Source organism: Papio anubis, chromosome 15, assembly GCF_008728515.1.
Source record: "Papio anubis isolate 15944 chromosome 15, Panubis1.0, whole genome shotgun sequence".
NCBI classification, from domain to species: domain Eukaryota; kingdom Metazoa; phylum Chordata; class Mammalia; order Primates; family Cercopithecidae; genus Papio; species Papio anubis.
The window spans coordinates 1,824,674-1,844,565 of record NC_044990.1 but is presented as its reverse complement, the minus strand read 5'-3'; the positions used below and the strand labels follow the sequence as shown (position 1 = coordinate 1,844,565).

The window sequence follows — 19,892 nt, the reverse complement described above, 5'->3', positions numbered from 1 at the left end:
GACAGTGGTTTGGCTATCGAAGCATCTGTTTGTGAAACCAGAACCCCCATTCCACAGTGGCTCAGGGCTGCCATTCACTGGGTTTTGGGTCTCTTAAGACAAGAACTGGATGCAAACCCGTGAGCTGAGGATGACTCACTCTACCGCCCAACAGACAATGCCCACGTCAAAACCCTGAGCCATCCACTCTCCCGGTTCGACTATTTACATAAATCGCATGAGTCAATATTTATTTATTTACAGACCATTACAGTTTATTGTATCAATTGCCAAAAGCATATAACATTTTGCTTGTCTTAAAAAAAAAAAAGTACCAAAACAAAATTAACTCCAAAAGTAGACATTAAAGTAGCATTTTCTAGGAATGCATGAAGATTTTAGTCTTTTTCACAAATTTCTTTCTTTTAGGTCGATTATCTAAGGTCTCATGCTACTTTTAAGACTACTTTTGGCTGTCGCCTAAAATCAATTTTTTCAGTGCTACATAGTATACCTATGATATCCTAGAAACTTGATTCTTCCCTGTGGTCAAATGTTTAATATTTTTCAGCCAAAAAAAAAAAATGCCTTTTGGAAAAACTAAAGCCTGAATATGTGCACATTTTAGCAGCAGCAAAGGGTTAAATAATAAATAAGAATAACTACTTTTTGGAATTAAATGCAGTTTCTGTTTAGAAAGGAAAAAAAAACAAGAAAATAAATGAAGAGGACATTCTGAGCTTTATCATAAATCAACTATTTTACATTGCTTCTGTCCCCTCCCCCTAAAATATCTCTTAATTCCAAATATTAGACTTAGATTTTCCGTAATGCACATCAGCAGGCGGGCATTGCCATGTACTCCAACTTGGACCACAGAAAGGCAAGACATCGTCACAACAGTAAGTCATGCGCTTCTAGCTCATAACAGCTGTCACTCACCAGTGACACACTTTTATTTTTCATAGAGAATGTGCATCAGAAAAAAACAAAGTTTGAATAGTAAATTTTAAAATTAGTTCCATAAATCCCAACACATGTTTAAACTGTCACTTTCCACTTCTCAACACACCTGGCTAGAAAGTATCATATGTAGATGAGAATTTGTTATAAATTCCTTTTTTCTTAAATATTGCTTTAAGAATTTGGCTCTTTTCTCCTTAGTATATAGTAAGAAATAGTCTCGCTTGCCCAAGGGCAAGTTCCAAAATTATTGCTACTAAAGAAATACGTATTCTTATGCTTTTCAGCATAAAATGTTATAAAAGCCTTGTAAAAGATATTCTATATAGTAACACCCCCGCTAAAAAAATTGAGCGCTTGTGGAGACCATTTTAAAAAACAAAACACAGTCAACAAGTGTAATACTTTCCCCCTCATTGTCATTATTGATAACGATTTATTAGTTTCATTTTGCAAGTTTTACTAAGGGTGCTATTACCACGTAATTAGGACAGTTCACACTGAAAGCCATTTTCTCTAAAAGATGTTACAATGACCCCTATGATCCTTCCATAATTTCATATTTGATAGCCAAGGGAACCAAAACATGTTTATAAGTATGATCCCGTTAATCTGATTCTTACGTCTTAAAAAAAATAGTCTGTGCTACATACTTTTTTTTCCTTTTTTGAGAATTCTAAATCAATACAATGTTTGATGTTAATACTGTCATTCTGGAGATCGGCTAAAATAAAAGCATAGTTATTATTTAGCTTTGGTATATTCTGCGATAGATTTGAACAAATAAGACATATACCAACCCTCATATTTTCCAACCATGAAGCTACAACAGTGGAGTCACTTATGAGAGAGGAAATATTGCAGACACAGAATCGAAGTTTGAGACCCAGTTTATCTTTAATCCTCTGGGATAAGCTATGAAACAAGCAGTCTGAAGAGTGAATACTCAGTGTCATGAGCGATGTGCATAAGTTTACAATAATACGGGCACAAAAGAGATTGTCGCCTTTAGTACATTAGGGTCATCAGAGTTTCTCATATCCATGCACCATTATATCTACTTGCATGAATTTACCACAGGTTCATAGCAGACTTTGCCATTTAATGCTTACAGAGCCTAAAGCTTCCAAAATGCCTATCTGGCCTGTACATGTTTCATTAAAAATAAACTCTATATAATAAATAAATATATAAAATAAATAAAATGTTGCCTTTGGAATTTCTATAAATAAATTTAACTTTTTTTTTCTTTTTCTTTTCTTTTTTTTTTTTTTTTTCTTTTTTTTTTTAACTAAGAGGTCTTTGCTTTAAGTTCACTGGGATGATACCAGTGAGAATTAACTGAAAGTCTTCTAAGTAAGACCGCACCCTCGCGCAGGCCACCAGCCAGAATCCTGATGAGTCGGAGTATGGCAGCTGTGCTGATACAGGATGAAGTACAACTGATCAGAAATGTAAAAGCGTGTCTATTTCCAGCATGCATCAGGCCGCAGTCCTTTCGCTCTCGCTCCGCCCGCCTCTCCCGCTACACACACACACACACACACACACACACACACACACACACTCCTAGCACTCAGTCTCTCTCTCTCTCCTCTTCTCCCATGATAAATCAAGCAAGTGGCCCTAGGCAGCCCTCCAGGAGGAGGAGCCTTTAAGTGCAGAACAAAATCAGCATGTTCCCATCCAAGCCTCCATCATACATTATGCATGCGACAAAGTTTGGCAACAGTGGAGTGATGTGATGGCACAGCTAATCAATAAGAACCCACCGCGTGAAACCTTTATAGTGGTTACTTTTTTAAGGGCTCAAGTGAAGAAAATGTCTTTGTCAACTTTGGCTTAGAATATCCTTATACAGTTCAGGTACTTTGTCCGGGTCCACTGGTCTAGGTAAAAAATGTGTGAATTTCTGGTGCCGTTTAGTCCTAGTCCCTTCTCTTGGAGTCCCATCTTTATTTAATGCAACATAGTATCGCCTTCCAGTGTCCACGTGCTTATATAGGTTTGATGAGTACGTATTGTACCAGTTTTCTTCGAACTGTTCTCTGAATACACACTCTTGGGTTAGTTTTTCCTGTAAAAAGAAAAAGAGGGAGAACGTCAGGAAAAATAGCTAATGCACGCTGGGCTTAATACCTAGGTGATGGATTGACAGGTGCAGCAAACCCCCTTGGCACACGTTTACCTATTAACAAACCTGCACATCCTGCACATGTACCCCAGAACTAAAAATTAAAATTAAAAATTTTTTAAAAAGATAAATGTTGCAAAATTAGCTACATTCTATATTAAAAGTAACATTCCATTGCTACACAATATAACCCCCATGAGAAAATACTGATGTTTTAGCCCATTTTACCCATTTTAATGCATTTTGCAAAAACTGCCTAACCCTACAAATTTAACTACATTCTAATCTCTAACTCATAATGACTAAAGCGCAAGAGTCTAAACATTTTCTAGTTAAACTGTTGCATATACAATCATTTGAATGAGTCAAATGCAAGGAACACCTAATGTGATACATTGTTCCCATTTTTCCTAGAGCAGCTATGTGGTGACCACACTGAGAGGGAGAGCCTATGCCCGTGGCAAGGCTCAGATAACGGCTTTAACACCAGTATATATTTTATAAAGTACCTGCTGCAGAGATCAACATTAGCAACATGACCAGTGAGGTCAGATATTTTCTGCCCTTTTTAGCAGCAGCATTTACTTACTACTCTCTCTGAGTGGTTTTTAAACTTCATTCAGTGTGCAGCAGAATCACCTGAGATGCCTTTTCAAGATGCAGATTTCTGAGCCCAAAACCTTTAAAACTCTGATTCAGCAATTCTCAAAATATGCATTGGTAACAGGCCCCTGGGAGAATTCTAAGGCAGAATCCTAATTCTCAGTCTACATTTTAAAACATAATGCCTCTATCATGACTGAGTGAGTTTTCCTGAACCCAAAGTAAAAGCAAATATCCTGGCCTTCCTTTCCCTTGAATTTAGATAGAAGAAGAGACCCCTAACTAAAAAAGCTACATTCTCAGGTTCACAGATACCAAGAAGAAACGTACACTGATCCAGATCAGAAAGGTTCTGCGTCTCCCCAGATGGACGGCACCTTCTCTTCTTGAGCGTTATGAAAGCTGGGGTCCAGTTGAACCCCACAACCGAGGGCTCCTGGGGTTGCAAGACTCATGGGCAGTAACAACAAAAATAACACACTCACACACACACACACACACACACACACACACACACACACCCCACATCCCAAAGCCATGAACACGCCCCAGGCAAAAACATGTGCATCGAAGCTGACCCCTAGAGAAATAAGGGTGACTGGACTTACTGGCCTTTTCGCTCTTCTCACTGTTCAACTGAAACTTTTAAAATCAGTCTCTTTAGTGTTTAAAACAGTAAACATGAAAATAACTTGTTAGAAATAGTTTCTTTTCTCTTACCTACCTGGCGCCTTATATAAATAAGAAAACAAATAAGCAAATACAGATAAGGGCATTCGTTTCTGTCATGCAGACCCACGGGACAGACAGTAAACTTTGTACATCACCAAAATACAGATGTTCTCTTTCCATGTATGTAGTTAAGGACACAGTTTAATTTTTTTTTTTTTTTTTTTTTTTTTTGAGACGGAGTCTCGCTCTGTCGCCCAGGCTGGAGTGCAGTGGCCGGATCTCAGCTCACTGCAAGCTCCGCCTCCCGGGTTCCCGCCATTCTCCTGCCTCAGCCTCCGAGTAGCTGGGACCACAGGCGCCGCCACCTCGCCCGGCTAGTTTTTTGTATTTTTAGTAGAGACGGGGTTTCACCATGTTAGCCAGGATGGTCTCGATCTCCTGACCTCGTGATCCGCCCGCCTCGGCCTCCCAAAGTGCTGGGATTACAGGCTTGAGCCACCGCGCCCGGCCTAAGGACACATTTTAATACAATGAATTCACAGGTATCAGTTGGGTAGAATGCATCATTCCCAACTCCTTGCAGAGTAAGTCAGGAGAGCAAAGGAGAGGACAAAGGAAGAGAATTTGACAAAACCAATCAATAGCCCATCGTGAGGCCACCTTTTCTAGGTCTCTTCTCTAATCCAAAGGCTTAAACCACACTCAAGAGGTTGTGAGAGCTGGCACTTCCTGATAGGTGCTCTTCTACGTGTCTGGAAGCACTGAGTAGGTTTTTTCAGCAAAATACTATCTCACTGGTCAAGCTGTGCTAAGTGAGCTGAAATGGGGGGAAGCAGAAAGGAAAAACAATGCATCAGGCAAGGACAAAAAGGATGGGAAAACTTTGGACCTCTGGTGCTGGGTTCACAGGGACAGAAACAATCGTAGAAACCAAACCCCACCCCAAACTGGACTACTCTCATCTGAGGGTGGCCGGGAGAAGCAGCTCCCCCCACAGGAGGGGTGCACGGGAGAGAGGCACTCCTGCACCCTCCTCTGCACACGGCCTAGAGGGGTGCTCTTCTGGGGAAATTCATCCTCCTCCTATGCTGGGGAGATGGGGCTGAATGTGACTTCCCTCTCGTCTCTATCGAAACTGATAAAAGTTTAAGTGTGTTAAAGACATTAATGGCTATTTTAGTCCTTACTTCCATTTGCATGACAGTCTCCTCACAGGCAAGATCATTCCTGGCTAAAAATAGCTGGTTTCGGTTTGCTGTAATTAAGTGAAATTTCTAAACAAATATGTGCCTTTATTTTATCATTAATAAAATAGACCAAAAGATGGGATTGGATGAGCCTTTAGTTCTACAAGGGACAAGAAAAAGGAATTCAAAGTAACCTTTCTTTTTTGCAGCAGGAAATCACATCACCTACAAATACTATGAAATTGAACTTTATTTTAAATGTAGAACACTTCCTCCTCCTTTCTGAGCCATGAGTGAGGTGCCAGCATGTACTTCCTCTGCATACATCTCATACCCACAGCACAATGGTTTTTCTTGGATCAGAAACAGACACACAAAAATCCCAGCAGAAGATAATGAGTTTATGTGACAGGAAAGCCTGACTTTGGAGTGAGAAGCCTGCTCCTATCCCAGCTTCACCATCGCTAGCTGCAGGGCTTTACAACTGGTTCTCTCACCTCTCCAAGTCTCAGTAACCTCACCTTTAAAACAGGTTAGTAATAAGTGTCTTGAGGCAGAGCTGTGACAGAGATCCAACCAGAGAGCAGTGCTGAACACCGAGGAAGCTCCCGGGCAACAACAGTGTTGTTAATATCACAATAACATCTCAACATCTTAGAACCTGAATAAACCTTAGAAAACAGCAAATGCAACTTTTCCAGTTAAATACATGGGACAGCAAGGCCCAGATGTGAAGCAATTTGCACCTGGTCTGTGCCACAGCATCTTGTTATTATGTAATGAAGCCACCAGACCAAGAAGTTTCCAGGAGCCCTACCTAGCACAGCCACCACACTCTCGGGACCAGGCCCTTCCACTTTTCACTTTTCACTAAGCAGAGTAAAAAGAGTCCTATGTGTCTCTCTATTTCCAAATGTAATTTTTGAGTAATTCTATTTATCTGCAGGAGGAATAAGTGGAGAGGGCAAGAGAACAGCAATCATGAACAAAATTCCACAGTGGTAGAGGTATCACTATCTAAGAATGAAACATGAAATTGTTTTCAGTGCTTAAGAAAAGATTCTCATTTTATTACTTTTTTAAAGAATATGGAAACCCCCCTTTTAAAAAAGTAAATATGCTAAGAAATTGAACTGACCTTTTCACTGCCAGTTAACACTGCCCTATTTTCCTAGCAGGCTATTAGAGCATCGTTCACACACACACACGTAACTTAGAAAATAAAGCGAATTATTCAATTTAAAACAGTATAATTGGCCAGACACAGCAGCTCATGCCTGTAACCCCAGCACTTTGGAAGGCCCAGGCAGAAATATCACTTGAGGCCAGGGGTTCAAACCAGCCTGGGAAACACAGTGAGTCCCTATCTCTACAAAACAAAAAATTAACTGGGCATGGTGGTGCACACCTGCAGTCCAAGCTACGCAGGAGGCTGAGGCAGGAGGGTCACTTGAGATAAGGCTGCAGTGAACTGTGATTGTGACACTGCACTATAGCCTGGGCAACAGAGAGAACCTGTCTCTAAAAATCAAACAAAAGAAAAACAGTATAATCTACAGCCAGCATTTTTTGTGATGGCTGAGTCCAATTCCAATTGTCTCATACACACGAGGGTTATACAACTTCAGTCAACAAGTTAAATGAGATTGTGCAAACATGACATTGCAAAACCACTGGTACATTTAAGTTCCTGCAATTACACCAATTATGCCACACAGATCAGCTTAGATCCCTTAAAAATTAAAATTACCATGAAAAGTTATAAAGACTGTGTTACTCGTCGAAATCATACACGTGCTTTTAAATAATTTCTTCCTTTTATTGGGGATTATGCCAATGTGTGATTTTTGTTTTAGAATGAGTAGCAAGATCTACAGAAATAATCTCTTTACGATCATACTTCAGTACTTAGTGATACAATATTTAGTTGAGGTGAAAATATTTATGTTATGTATTTATACTCCACAATCATTTTTCTAAATAAAAAATAAGTAAATGAATGCAAATGTGGAGAGCAAAAAATATTAACCTGTATTCTTATATAGATGTGCGGATGAAGGGAAGGGGTGGGGGAGGGCGTGTCTGCCTTCAAATAAACTATACACTCTAGAATTATAGAACTCAGATGTTTTAAAACTCACCACATGTTTCTAATGCAGACAGTTTATAGAGTATTCCACTATAAAGTGATCAATTCTTGTTTTATTGTATTTCCATGTTTTAATTTTTTTTTAGATTATTTAACTATAGCTGTTTATGGCATACCTATCTTTGAACTGTTGGATTATATCACTAGGCTTGGGTGGAGAATGTGGATTTAATTCAAAAGTCTACTAAAGTCCATGCTTTGGAACAAAATCTGGTGAATGTTAGCAACTATGGAAACCTCTTTTCATTTTATATCATCAAATTCCAAGCGGTGGGAAAAACTGAAATTAAAACTTCAAAACTTTTACCAATCCTATTAAAACCAAAGTATGAGATAATAATGTGAAAATTATAGTACAGCCCAGAGAATGCTTAGGAATGTTATAAGACATAAACTTATACAGACACTATTTAAAAATATGAGACAATTTGCAAATGTGTAATCCACATGGGCAACATGATGCTCAATTCGTATCTATGCCCACTTAAAACATGAAGCCAGAGTTGGTTCAAAAGTCAAGACTTAGTAAGAGTGATTGAAAACGTATAGACTTATGCCATGCTGTTATTTTAAAACATAATTTCCATATTAATAAACCTATGGTGTCGTTTTGTCCACATGGTTGCATTTATTCTACTCAACGGGCTGCTTAGACTACTTGCTGCTATGCTGTAAACTACTACAACACATCAACTTAGGATCAGTAACGGTATAGACACTGACTTCACTGCAGAGGTCCCAAACATTTCATAAGTTAATGACTTCAATGTAATCATTCATTCTCATATCTACTGTTCATTACAGTCAGGATATTTTAAACCTCCCTTAACCACAATTACTCGTACAGATGTACTCTTCCTCGTTAATAATCTAGCAGTAAAGCCTTAAGGGGAGTTGTTGCAAGGATCAGGGTGATTAAATATAATGACTAAAGGACCATTAAGAAGCAGCCAGGTCTCTTCACTCTTCTCTCATGGGAGAAGTCCCCAACTAGACAGAAAGCAACAAACACAGAGACACCAAGCAAGAGGACACTATTTATTTCATGAGAAGCTCCGACCCAGACCCAACCCAATATGGCTCACCTTAAGCCAGTTTTCCAAAAACTCTAAATTCCCCAGTATTCCAGATGGGCCTGTTTTTATATCCACATTCCTGGCCGTCAAAATTGCCACCAGAATTGTAGGAACAATTGAATCAGTTGTGTCTGGTCCACATACACAAAATGAATCAAGTCGGCAGGCCATTTTGCATTTTGTCTCATCAAAGTATATAGGAAACTAAGAATTCCTAAATTCTCTCCCCTCCTCCTCCACCTAAAATACAAAAGGAAAACAGAAAAGACCCTTTCCCAGAAGCTGCTTACATCAGTATTTGGGAACTCAATGATAGGGGTCCCAGGCTGAATCTAGTCACATACACACAAACACACACACACACACGCACACGTGCACACACACATCTTCAGTGCTGCATGCTCACCAACCATGTGGTACCTAGTCTGCTGCCAAGGACAGAACCTGCCAAATATACCACAGAACAAACTAGACGACTGAGAGGCCTTCCTTGGAAGCTGCCTATAAAAATGAATGTTTGTTTAGCAAATCATATTAGCTCATAAACTTTTAACACATGTTCAGAGGGGTATTCCCACAGAGGAAAGAAAGTCTTGTTCAGGGAATAACAGAATTCAAATTTTCAAAGTGTAATATTTACTTTGAGAAGCATTTTTGCTTGTGTTAATGTTTAGCCAATGTACATTTAATCATTCCATAAACAAACCTACAGGAAAAATTCATCACATTTAACACCTTACAACACCAAGTTGAAAAAAAAAAAAATCACGTGTAACATTTTTCCCCTATAGACTAGTATCTGGTAAGAGCAGTAATATAATTCAATGATCACTTAAAATGCACATCGAAGACACACAAAAGCTGAAAACACTTCAAATTAAATATTACTCAGTAAAAGCTGAGAGTTGAATGCCCTTGAAGGATCAGACTGGCAGACAACGGAGGAGAAATGGAAAGCTAAAAGGCTGAGAGGTAAAATTACGGAAATAAGGATTCAAGAAAGACATTCTACAAAGACAATTCACTGCATCTACTTTGTTCCCATGATAATCATGGGAGATACTGGAGGAGGCAGAATTTTTTTTAATGTACCAGACTTTCTACGATAGAGAAAGCAGACTAAATTCAGCACATGATCTGCAGAAATAAAATGACAGAAAATGAAAGATTAACAAATACAACGACAGCATAAGCTCAAAGACAGATTTTGAAAACCTAAAAGACGCACAGAGTGTCCCTAGCAGAGGCATGCTGACCTTCCAGTGACACAGACACCCAATCCGGTGACTGTGGGTGAGCTGATTAACATTCCCGGGGCTCCATTTTCTCCTCTGTGAAAATGAAGAAATTGGACTACGATGTCTAAGGTCCCTGTAAGTCTAAGATTCTAGTGATTCAGTCTTGGAAACATCAAAATGTGGAAAGCGAAGTTATCCACAGTAACTCTGGAAGGACATATTGAACAGGAAATGAAAAAAGAGAGTCCGGTGCAGTTGGAAAACAGGGAAAGAAAGCGAAAGAAATGGGCTGCATCACTGCCCACTGCAGCAGGGAGGGGGCAGAGGATGGAAAGCACAGACTGAGTTCATGCTTCCAGAAGCTGGCAGAGAATGAGATCGCTGTTTCAAGGAGGAAAGGACAGGGAAGAAGACAGCCACTTTGGCCCGAGGGGCTCTCCTTCTCTTCCCTGGGAGACCACTGGGAGGATACAGTCCTCCAAGGCATCGCCACTTCCTTGCACTGTGGGGCCTGCCACATCCTCTTCCCAACGTTGGCCTCAACAGACAGGGCTCATTCATGAACTGTCTTCTTGACCAATAAACCCTACACCATGAACTGCCCAAAGAGAACCTACTGGGAAAAAAAGCCAAATCCCGTAAGAAAACAAAAAGTTAGCTACGTCATAGGACACTCAAATCTGGGGGAGCAGCTGGACATGAGCATCAGGCAGAGAAGACGCACCCTGAAGATCAATGATGCCAGGGATCCCTGGACACTATATATTTCTATGTGGCTCTTGAATTTCTCAGACACCCACAGCGGATGCCCATGTCCCCTCAGCACCACCATGTCCACCTGATACCCACAGAGAAGTCCTAAGCAAGAATGCAAGGGAGATGACGCCGTCCCTGGCACCCTCCCCACTCCTTGGGCCCCAACTCCTAGCCCCCAGTATACTCACGTCAGCCCTGATTTCTCCGGAAATCAATCCTTATGCTGACTCCACCTTTTGATAGATCAATAGAAATGGCCCTTCCCCTCCTCAACACTGCGGTAGGCTATGTCTAATTCTCTCAAGGATAAGGTGACCTGACCATCTGGTCATTCCATTCCTCCAAGACACCAAATGAATATGCTGACATGCACCATTTTAAAAATTGTGCCTTAACCCTAAGAGACCGTCTTTGATGACAGCATTTTGGGTGCTATGGCAGCCTGTGAGTTCACCATTTAAAAAATAATAAGTATAATCACAAAGTAAACAAACCCCTCATAAATCTCTTTAATTGAGCAGATAAAATAATCATGAGCAGCATATGAGAATAAAGTATGTAAAATTAATCTTGGTAAATAAGGCTTTATTGTGGACATTTTAACATATAATTTGAGGAATGTCATGTTTTGATCTGAAGGAAATTTTTCATTTATCTTCGGAGGCCGTGTCCTGGGTCTTAATTTCAGAATTCAAACTCGCAAGAAACAGTGTCAGTGTGTCTCTCGCCTGAGTACAGCATTTCCGCCACCACCACACGCTTGGGAGCACGAGCCTATGCTGAGCAGACACAAAAGCCAAGCACTACGTGGGCCACTTTGTAGGTGTCATCTTCTCTAATCCTCACAGCCCAGCTATGAAGTGTCTATCATTAGCTCGTTCTACAGCCTCAGCTCAGAAACAGTGAGAAGATTGCCCACGGCTACAGGGTCAGTGAGCGACAAAGTGGCGATTCCAGGGCCTGCGTTTCCACTAACCATGCTTCATCTCCAAGTTGCAACTGGTCAGCATGCAAGTATACACTAGAGTCTCCCATCACAACACCGCAGAATGAAAATCAGCTTGAAAGACACAGAGAAAAAAGGAAAAAGAATACAAGCCAAGTCAACACAACCAGAAGAAAAGTATCTGCAACACAGAAATTCACGTGGAAAATGAAAGAAGGGGAAACAGGAAGGGAGGAAGCAAAGTGGGGAGGGAGAAAGAAAGGAAGAGAGCAGGAGAACCTAAAGCTGAGAGCGGACAGCTGATTATGTGCGAACACACAACGCAACATGGCAGCTCAACAGGCAAAAATAATTCGGGGCTACAGCAAAACAATCACGCTACCTACCATGGGGACAGGGATGTCTTTGGTATGACCCTGGCAAGTCTGTTCTTAGAATACTGCATTGAGCTTGGGGCACCTCATTACGTAGAAGCAGCAAACTTCAACAGAGATTGCAATGAAGAATTACCAAGCAAAAAAAAGATGCAAAGGGAATCAGCCAGTGTCAGGATTGTAAGCATTTACAGACAGCATGAAGAAAGACAGCTCTGAGCGTGGCTCTCACACTTAGCACCATAACCTTTTAGTCCTCGGGGGAAGCCCTCTGCAATGGGGGTATCAGGGATGCGGACATTTTTCTTGGCCGGTTGTCACAGTGCCACTGAGGCACACCAGGCCAGCAGGCTAACAAATGATGTTTCTGTGCAAGTTCAAGTCAGTCCATGGTGAGGGGGATTCAGAAGGGGTGAGGCGACCAGGCCGCAGCCAAAGCTGGCCCAGGGCAGTGGTTCCCACTCTGCTTTGTAAGGATGGAGGGCATCTCTCGGGCCAGGACACTGGACAACAGCCCCAGAGGGGCTGTTGATGCTGACAGGGGAGGACTCTCTAAATGTCAGCAAAGATGCCTCTGGTAGCAACTAGGATAAACAGAAGAGAGACAAGATGAGACAGATGAGGCAGGGACAGAGGAAAGACCACAGAATCCGGGACATCCAGAAGCCTCCACATTTCTAAACCCTGTAGCAAAGGTGCCTTCTTGGCTGAAAAGCTTTCTCTACTGAGAACACCTGCCTGTTTGTCTCCATCTCCTCTGTGAATAATCCTGACATTCTCTCCTACTCCTAGAATTAAGCTCCCTCCTGCAAGCTCTCCAAGCCCCTTTTGTTTATAATTCTATTATAACATTCATCACACCAAATTATAATTCTTGGTTTACATGTCTGACTCCCTCAACGAAGTGGCAAGTTCTTCCTGAATAAGTTCTAAGATCACCCACACGAGGAAGTACATTTGCATTTGTAGGTACAGCTGATTCTCTTTACTTGAGGTAGTTAAGTTCTATAAACTCTCCTACAATACTGAACCATTGCTCCTGGGGGAAATACAAAGTTGGGTTCCCGTGAGCCTCTGGTCATAACATTTTTGTCAGCCAACAGATACATAACCTTGTTTTATGTGCGTTTCTGTTGAACGATACCTCATTTAATATCTGTTGCTGATTAATTAACATCAAACTCACAACGAATGGCTTCTCTAACACACGTATTTGCTCCTTAAGCCGCATCACAGCCTTCTTGCACTTAGCAACACTCGACCGCACTTCAGCACCACACTAAGAATGTTTTCTACAGCAAAATCACCAATAAAAGGCACAAAACGTGACACATGGCACTAAACAGATCCCGAAAAGGACCCTTTGCTTCCAGCAGAGCTGAGACAAGGAGAACAGCGTCTTCTTCAATCTCAGCTGGGAGCGTGTGCATGGACGCTACTCACATTTTCTGCCCATGTCCATAAATAACCATGAAAGTCAGACAAATATTGATTTGGGGGTTACAAGCAAGTTTTACCAAGTAGGCAAATTCAAAAAACCAGAATCTGTGAGCAATGAGGATCAACGTATTTCCAGCACCTACCAAAGCACTCAGCATGCATTATTAGCAGGTCATCAATAAGACTTGTTCATTTTGGGAAAGAACAAGAAAGAAGGGGTCGTGAGGTAGTGCATGAGTATGAGGGTGTGTGTGTTGTAGGTGAATGCTAGTGTGTGACTGGGTGTGAGCAAGTGAGTGTGTGAATGTGTAAGCACGTATGCCTGTGAATGGAAGAGTGAGCAAGTCAGTGTGTGAGTGAACTGTGAAAAGAAGAATGTGTGAGTGTGAGCACGTGAGTGAGTAAGCATGGGAGTATGTGTGTGAACAGAAGAGTGAATGTGCACATGAGCATGCAGGCATGTATGTGTGCATGGAGGAGTGCGTGTGTGAGCGAGTGTGCGAATGAGTGACTGATTAGAAAGCGCTTCCAATTGGAGCCCTATTCTGCATCAGGCTGTGCAACAGCATTAACTCAGGGAACACAGGGAGACTGCGCTGCCCTGGAGAGAAGCAGGAAGCTCTTCAATTCAGGAACTGTCCATGACACTGAGGCTCTGGTTGAGGGGTTCTCCAGGGTTCCATGCGATGAACAACCTATTCTGAAAACAGCAGTGATGTGGGAGAGGCGAGAGGAAGGAGTGCCAGGATTTAGGAGGCCAGGAGGGGGAAGAAGCAAGAAGACCTTGGAGACACTGAGCTTGTGCCTCTGCTGTCCCTGAAGCTACTGTCACCCGGTTATCCTTGCAGACCCTAACTTACAACCTGATCAGACTTCTCCAGTGTGCCTCAAGGCTCAGGATGAGGGGAAGCAGGAGTCAGCACCGTCAGCAAGCCACAGACACGGAAGACCCTCACACAGACTGCTCAGTGAGGAATTCATTTGAAAGTGTTCATGAATTCAGAAGAGTTGCCGTCATAATACATCCTTTCAATCATAAGACACTTAGAAGTGCAATTACTAGCATGTGGGGCTCCCTAATACTTTTTATCAAAAAAGGAACCTTATACTCAAAATCAGGAACCACAGGTCTACATGTCAACTCCTCCAGCTCTCAAATACCTATTCACGAATCAAGTATTTTATCAACTAGGGTCTGCCTAGTCCATTTTTTGTAGGGAAAAAAAAATTTAAAAAGGTGATTTGGGATCCCACCGACACTACATTCATTTATGCAATATTCATTAGGTGCCAAGTGCATGCAAGACTCGATTTTAACTACTGGCAGGACCACGGGAACCACAGTCACCAAGTCCCTGCCTTCACAGAGCTCTGCTTTACCAAACGGGGCAGCTTTAATAGGCATCTGACTCAGGGCTTCCCAAAACTACTCTCAGGCTATCGGCTTCTCTGGCAGGGACAGAGGCAGAGGGACTTCAGAAAACGCAGCAGTGTGAAGCAGGGAAGAGAGTAAAACCCAGGGTGGGAAAGAGGGGCATTGGGCTCATGTACGAAAGCTGCACCTGGTCATCAGGAAAACTCTGCTCTGGGATTCCCGAGCATGTTCCTGAGGACCCACAGCAACGTTCCTCCAAATTCCCATCCCAGACAGGAAATGCCTCTGCTGGGCAACTAAGAATTGAAAACAACCCTTCCCCAAACCCGGAAAATCTCCAGACCTGTGTTCTATACTAGCTCGGGATGTCTTCAGTATGCCTTAGACAATTCGTAAATGTAGCTACCACGCTCAACACCATAACTAAAATCAAACAGATACATGATTTTAAAAGATGACTGTCCACTAACTAATGGCCAGCAATATAGATGCTAAGGAAACAAATGAACCACTAAGTTAAAACCAGGCTACTGGAAAAAAAAAAAAAAAAAATCCTCCAAAATCACATCTGTGTAAGAAATGTTAAAACCCTGCTCCACTATACAGTTAATTCCAGTTAAAAATATTCATGTGATTAATTCTAGTAAATATATTTTTATTCACAAAAATGCATGGCCACTCTTAACATATCAGACAAGATTTACTAATTTACCTACATTCAAATCCTGACTTGTCATCATCTATGTGACCTTCAACAAGTCATTAAGCCACTAAAATCTCACCTCCTCATCTCTCAAACCAGGACGATACACGGACTCAGTCACACAGCAGAAGCTGCCCTCCGTATCATCTAAGAATTATTATTCAATTCTTTGAAAATCGGTCATGCACATATGAAACACAGCATAAGGCAATGCTCAATTACTCAAAATATCTGTTGAAAACCACCCAACTCCAGAGCATGCCTGTTATCAGGTAGGTGACTAAGGAAATGAACCTATTCATCTCCTTTATGTGAATTGCATTCTTTGTACAGGACGTGTCTGAACGTCTCCCATCAAAGCAATCGGAACTGAACCACTACAGTGACAAATCAGAAGCTGAGTGGTCCTTGCCATGTGGTGTGGTATCCCGTTCCACGAACACATGAGGTTATTCTCCTTGTTCAAAAGTGGCTCCAGATTGCTCCTGCAGAGCACCTGACGGAGACGAGGAGGTCTCTGACGAATTGCACGGGTTGGCCTCCGTCCCCAACTCTGACCCTGCCCAGAGCTTCATGCCTATGCAGTGTTCTTCAACACTGGCACCGCAGATACCTAGAAGGCAAAGGGCGTAATCTGCGGGGCCACAAGTTCTCTCCAAGAATGTTTTCACGTTGCCTTTCCATGTCAATGAAAAAGTACTAGAATTGTTTTAAGGGTATCCAGGAGCCCACCGATGGCCATCCCACAACTACATAACTGCCCCCCAAGAACGGACTGGGGTTTAAAATTACTGCCAGTGGTACACAGTGCTACAATACTTTCACCATCGGGACCAATAGGAAAAAGAAAAGGCACACTGAGTACATTGGTGGTGTGTCTGAGACACGTGAAGATCACATGAGATCATTTGTTGTCCCGGGAACTCACATAGGAAGAAGTGGGGCAGGGGAACAAGTCATCCTGAGGTGCTCTGCAGACAGATGCCCTGAGTTCACAGGAAGCTGCACCAAGCGCCAAGGCTGGATTTACAGTGAGGCAGCATCTTCGTCTCAGTCACGGAGCATCTTCCTCCATGTGAAATCCACTGTGTCAGCGTGCATTTTACTGATCTTGCCGTTCAACTTGAATTTTGGCATATAAATGTTTTGAATTACAGTTTTCAAAGAGGCATAAGGAATTCCCATCTAGTTATCTAGTTTTATGTGTGCACATATTCAAATAACATGACAAAAATAATCTAAGTCAACATAGGATTATAAGGATATGAGATATACTTCATTGTCTCCTTTTAAAGAGGCGGATATGTCCCTCACTTCTGGGACAGAGGGACCTACAGGGTTCCTCCCACCTACCCCACAATATGGAACACCAAGCAAGAAACTTCTTTGACTCATATATGTCTGCCCAGCAGAAAAAACTGCCCCAAATGAGGTATTCACTAAAAGAAACTTTCTGTGCTTTGGAAACAGAGTTGAAACCCATCACACCTTGGTTACTGATTACACGGAGCCATATAAACCAAGGCCCTGTTGTGTCCTTGGAAACATAACCAAACGCACTAGTAAACACCTGCTTTAAGAAGCACCTGTCAGGATGAGGCTAGGAATGGCTGCAAAGCACTGGTCTGAGGCAGTCAGTCTGAGGCTGGTCCTCACTCTGCATCTACAAGTTTTGGGCCTTTGAGCAAGTCACTTAACCTCTCTCATTTTCAGTTTCGGTAGCTGACTAATTCCTATGGAAACACCTGGGCTCTACAAGTTCATAACCCTGTATCAGTGCTATCACTATTTCATGCTCATGTACAGTAGACACCGCATGTGCGCGTTCATGACGGAGTGAATAATTGGGTCAACAAACATTTACCATGTGCCAACTGCACATAAATTGCCCTGCCTGGCCTTCAAGAAATAGAAAAATTACAAAGCCAAAGACTCTGACTCCAAAAACCTTCATCTAACAAAGAGGCCAGCAGGAATTACAATTCTGGGCAAAATAATGTAAGTGCTACAAAGGGATACAAACCAGAAATGTTGGCACCTCCCCCATCTCTGCGCCATCCTCCAGTGTCACTTTTACAGACTCCATGCCGTATGTTCCAACATCCTTGCAATGCCAGTACCTGTGCCAGCTATCTTTTTTAATGAAAAGGTCAATTCCTTTTGTTAAATGCAAGCTTCCTGAAGGAGATTAATTTTTTCATGGCATTCTTTTTTAAGGAGGCATTTATTATGGTCAATTATTCTTGATGTTTTAAAGCATCTTGAAAGCTGGGCATGGTGGTTCATGCCTGTAATCCCAACACTTTGGAAGGGTGAGGCAGGCAGATCACTTGATGTCAGGGGTTCAAGATCAGCCTGGTCAACATGGTGAAACCCCGCCTCTACTAAAAATACAAAAATTAGCCAGGCGCGGTGGTGCTGCACACTGTAATTCCAGCTACTCAGGAGGCTGAGGCAGGAGGACCCCTTGCACCCAGGAGGCAGAGATTGCAGTGAGCTGAGATCATGCCACTACACTCCAACCTGGGCGAGAGTGAGACTCCATCTCATAAAATAAAAAAAAAACTTTTTAAAAGTATTTTTATAATACTCAAACAGCTTAGATTAAGACTCTAAAAGTCACTATCAGAGCCACGCCTCTAATCTTTTTGATAAGAACAAAAGTGACCAATGTCAATGAATACTCTAATCCCCTGGCCAAGTGTGTTGTGTGTGTAGTCTAATATCCTCTCGAAATTTCAACCTGGCAGCATATTTTAATTGTCACATTTGAAGGGTCATGTGACCTAACTTGCCTGCCCTTCCTTTTCTGAGGCTCCTATTTATCCCTCAAGACCCATTTTAAATGCTACCACTCAACCTCCCCAAGCAGTTATTTAAACACTCCTCTGGGATGCCAAAACATCTGTCCATTCCTCTACTATGGCAGATGTCGCACGGCCCTGAATTATTTACAAGTATAGCTACCTGTTTCATTGTTTTGCACTCATCATAGTGCTGGAGGAATCATAGCTATAAATGTGAAATAAACAAACAAATACATGAATGGATACACGGACAAATTACACATGCATATAATAATCAAACACCATCCCCAAGTTAAAATTATTCATGTTCTCCTTCTAATCAAATCATTATACCCATTAGCAATATAGTTTTTCTTGTTTCCACATTCTAATAGGATATCAGATTCCTGTATATTTTTCTGACGAAGTATTAACCCATTTACCTTTGACCTCTTAGATCGACTCTCAAGGTAAACCTGGAGACAAAAAACAAGCAAACAAAAACTACATAGACGAAAAGAGAAAATTAATCCCTAAATAGGAAAATATACTTTAAATGAATTTCACATTTACACATTTACTTTATAAAAGTGATTTCTCCAAATCTCCTATTTACCTTCTTTCATAATGAGATCAGTTTCTAACTGTTTAGAAAAAAAAAAGAAAATCTCCAATTTAGTTTACTGAGCTTCATGCAACTTCACAGAGATAGATTCCTGGAGGCTCCAAATGTTAGTGTATTTAGTAACACAACCATTGCTTGTTTCTTTCCTTCTCTCAATCTCATCACAATGAAAATGAGATATTTTAGTCACTCCTCATTCTCACTGCCGCACGAGGCAGGATAACCGCAAACCCAATGGGAAATATGAGATTCCAGCCCCTGAGGAACAAGACTTTCACTCTCGCCCTCTCCCTCACCTGCAGGAGGAACAGACCAAAGGGAAATAACCTCCTGCCCAGAAGCCTCCCTCCCAGCTGCCTACAAAAGAGGCAAAAAGGTCTCACTGCACAAACACTTTGTGTGCACAGAGAACATCACGGGTCAGACAGAGAAGACCTGAGAAAGAAGCCTGAGATATTCAAACTACAGAATTCTTGGGATCTGTCCAGACTGGGAAGAGACATTCCAGATGTCTAACTCGAGCTCTTCATCTTACCGAAGAGGAGAAAGAGGGCCTGGTGCCTACTTCGTAGCAGATACAGGAGAGTTAACCACGCTCCTGACACTATCTTTCCTCCAGCCTCAGCCTCATCCCCCTCGGGCCACACACACCAGAGACAACACAGGCAGACACAGGCCAATTACGCATAGAAATGGAAGAGGGTGATTCCTCCTTCAACTGGAGACCTAAATACACAGTAACTATACAAGGGAGATACTGCGAGGCCACATCAGTGCACCCAATGAGGAACAGAAATAATCATAATTTTTAATTCAGTTCAAGCCAATGAGCGTTCATCGAGCACCTACTATGTACAAGAGCCATTGCTGTGTGTTAGGAAACCTT

The 19,892-nt window shown here is 41.8% G+C and overlaps 1 protein-coding gene across 1 annotated transcript in view; it reads right to left on the bottom strand.

The window, feature by feature from the left end:
• Positions 1–1,344: 1,344 nt before the first annotated feature.
• The window catches only part of FGF9 (fibroblast growth factor 9), a 32,214-nt gene continuing 13,666 nt past the window's right edge, over positions 1,345–19,892 (bottom strand). Inside the window, exon 3 of the mRNA XM_003913664.5 lies at positions 1,345–3,019. Within this exon, the coding sequence (XP_003913713.1) occupies positions 2,774–3,019 (246 nt within the window). The 3' untranslated portion in view covers positions 1,345–2,773. The remainder of the gene's footprint in view (positions 3,020–19,892) is intronic.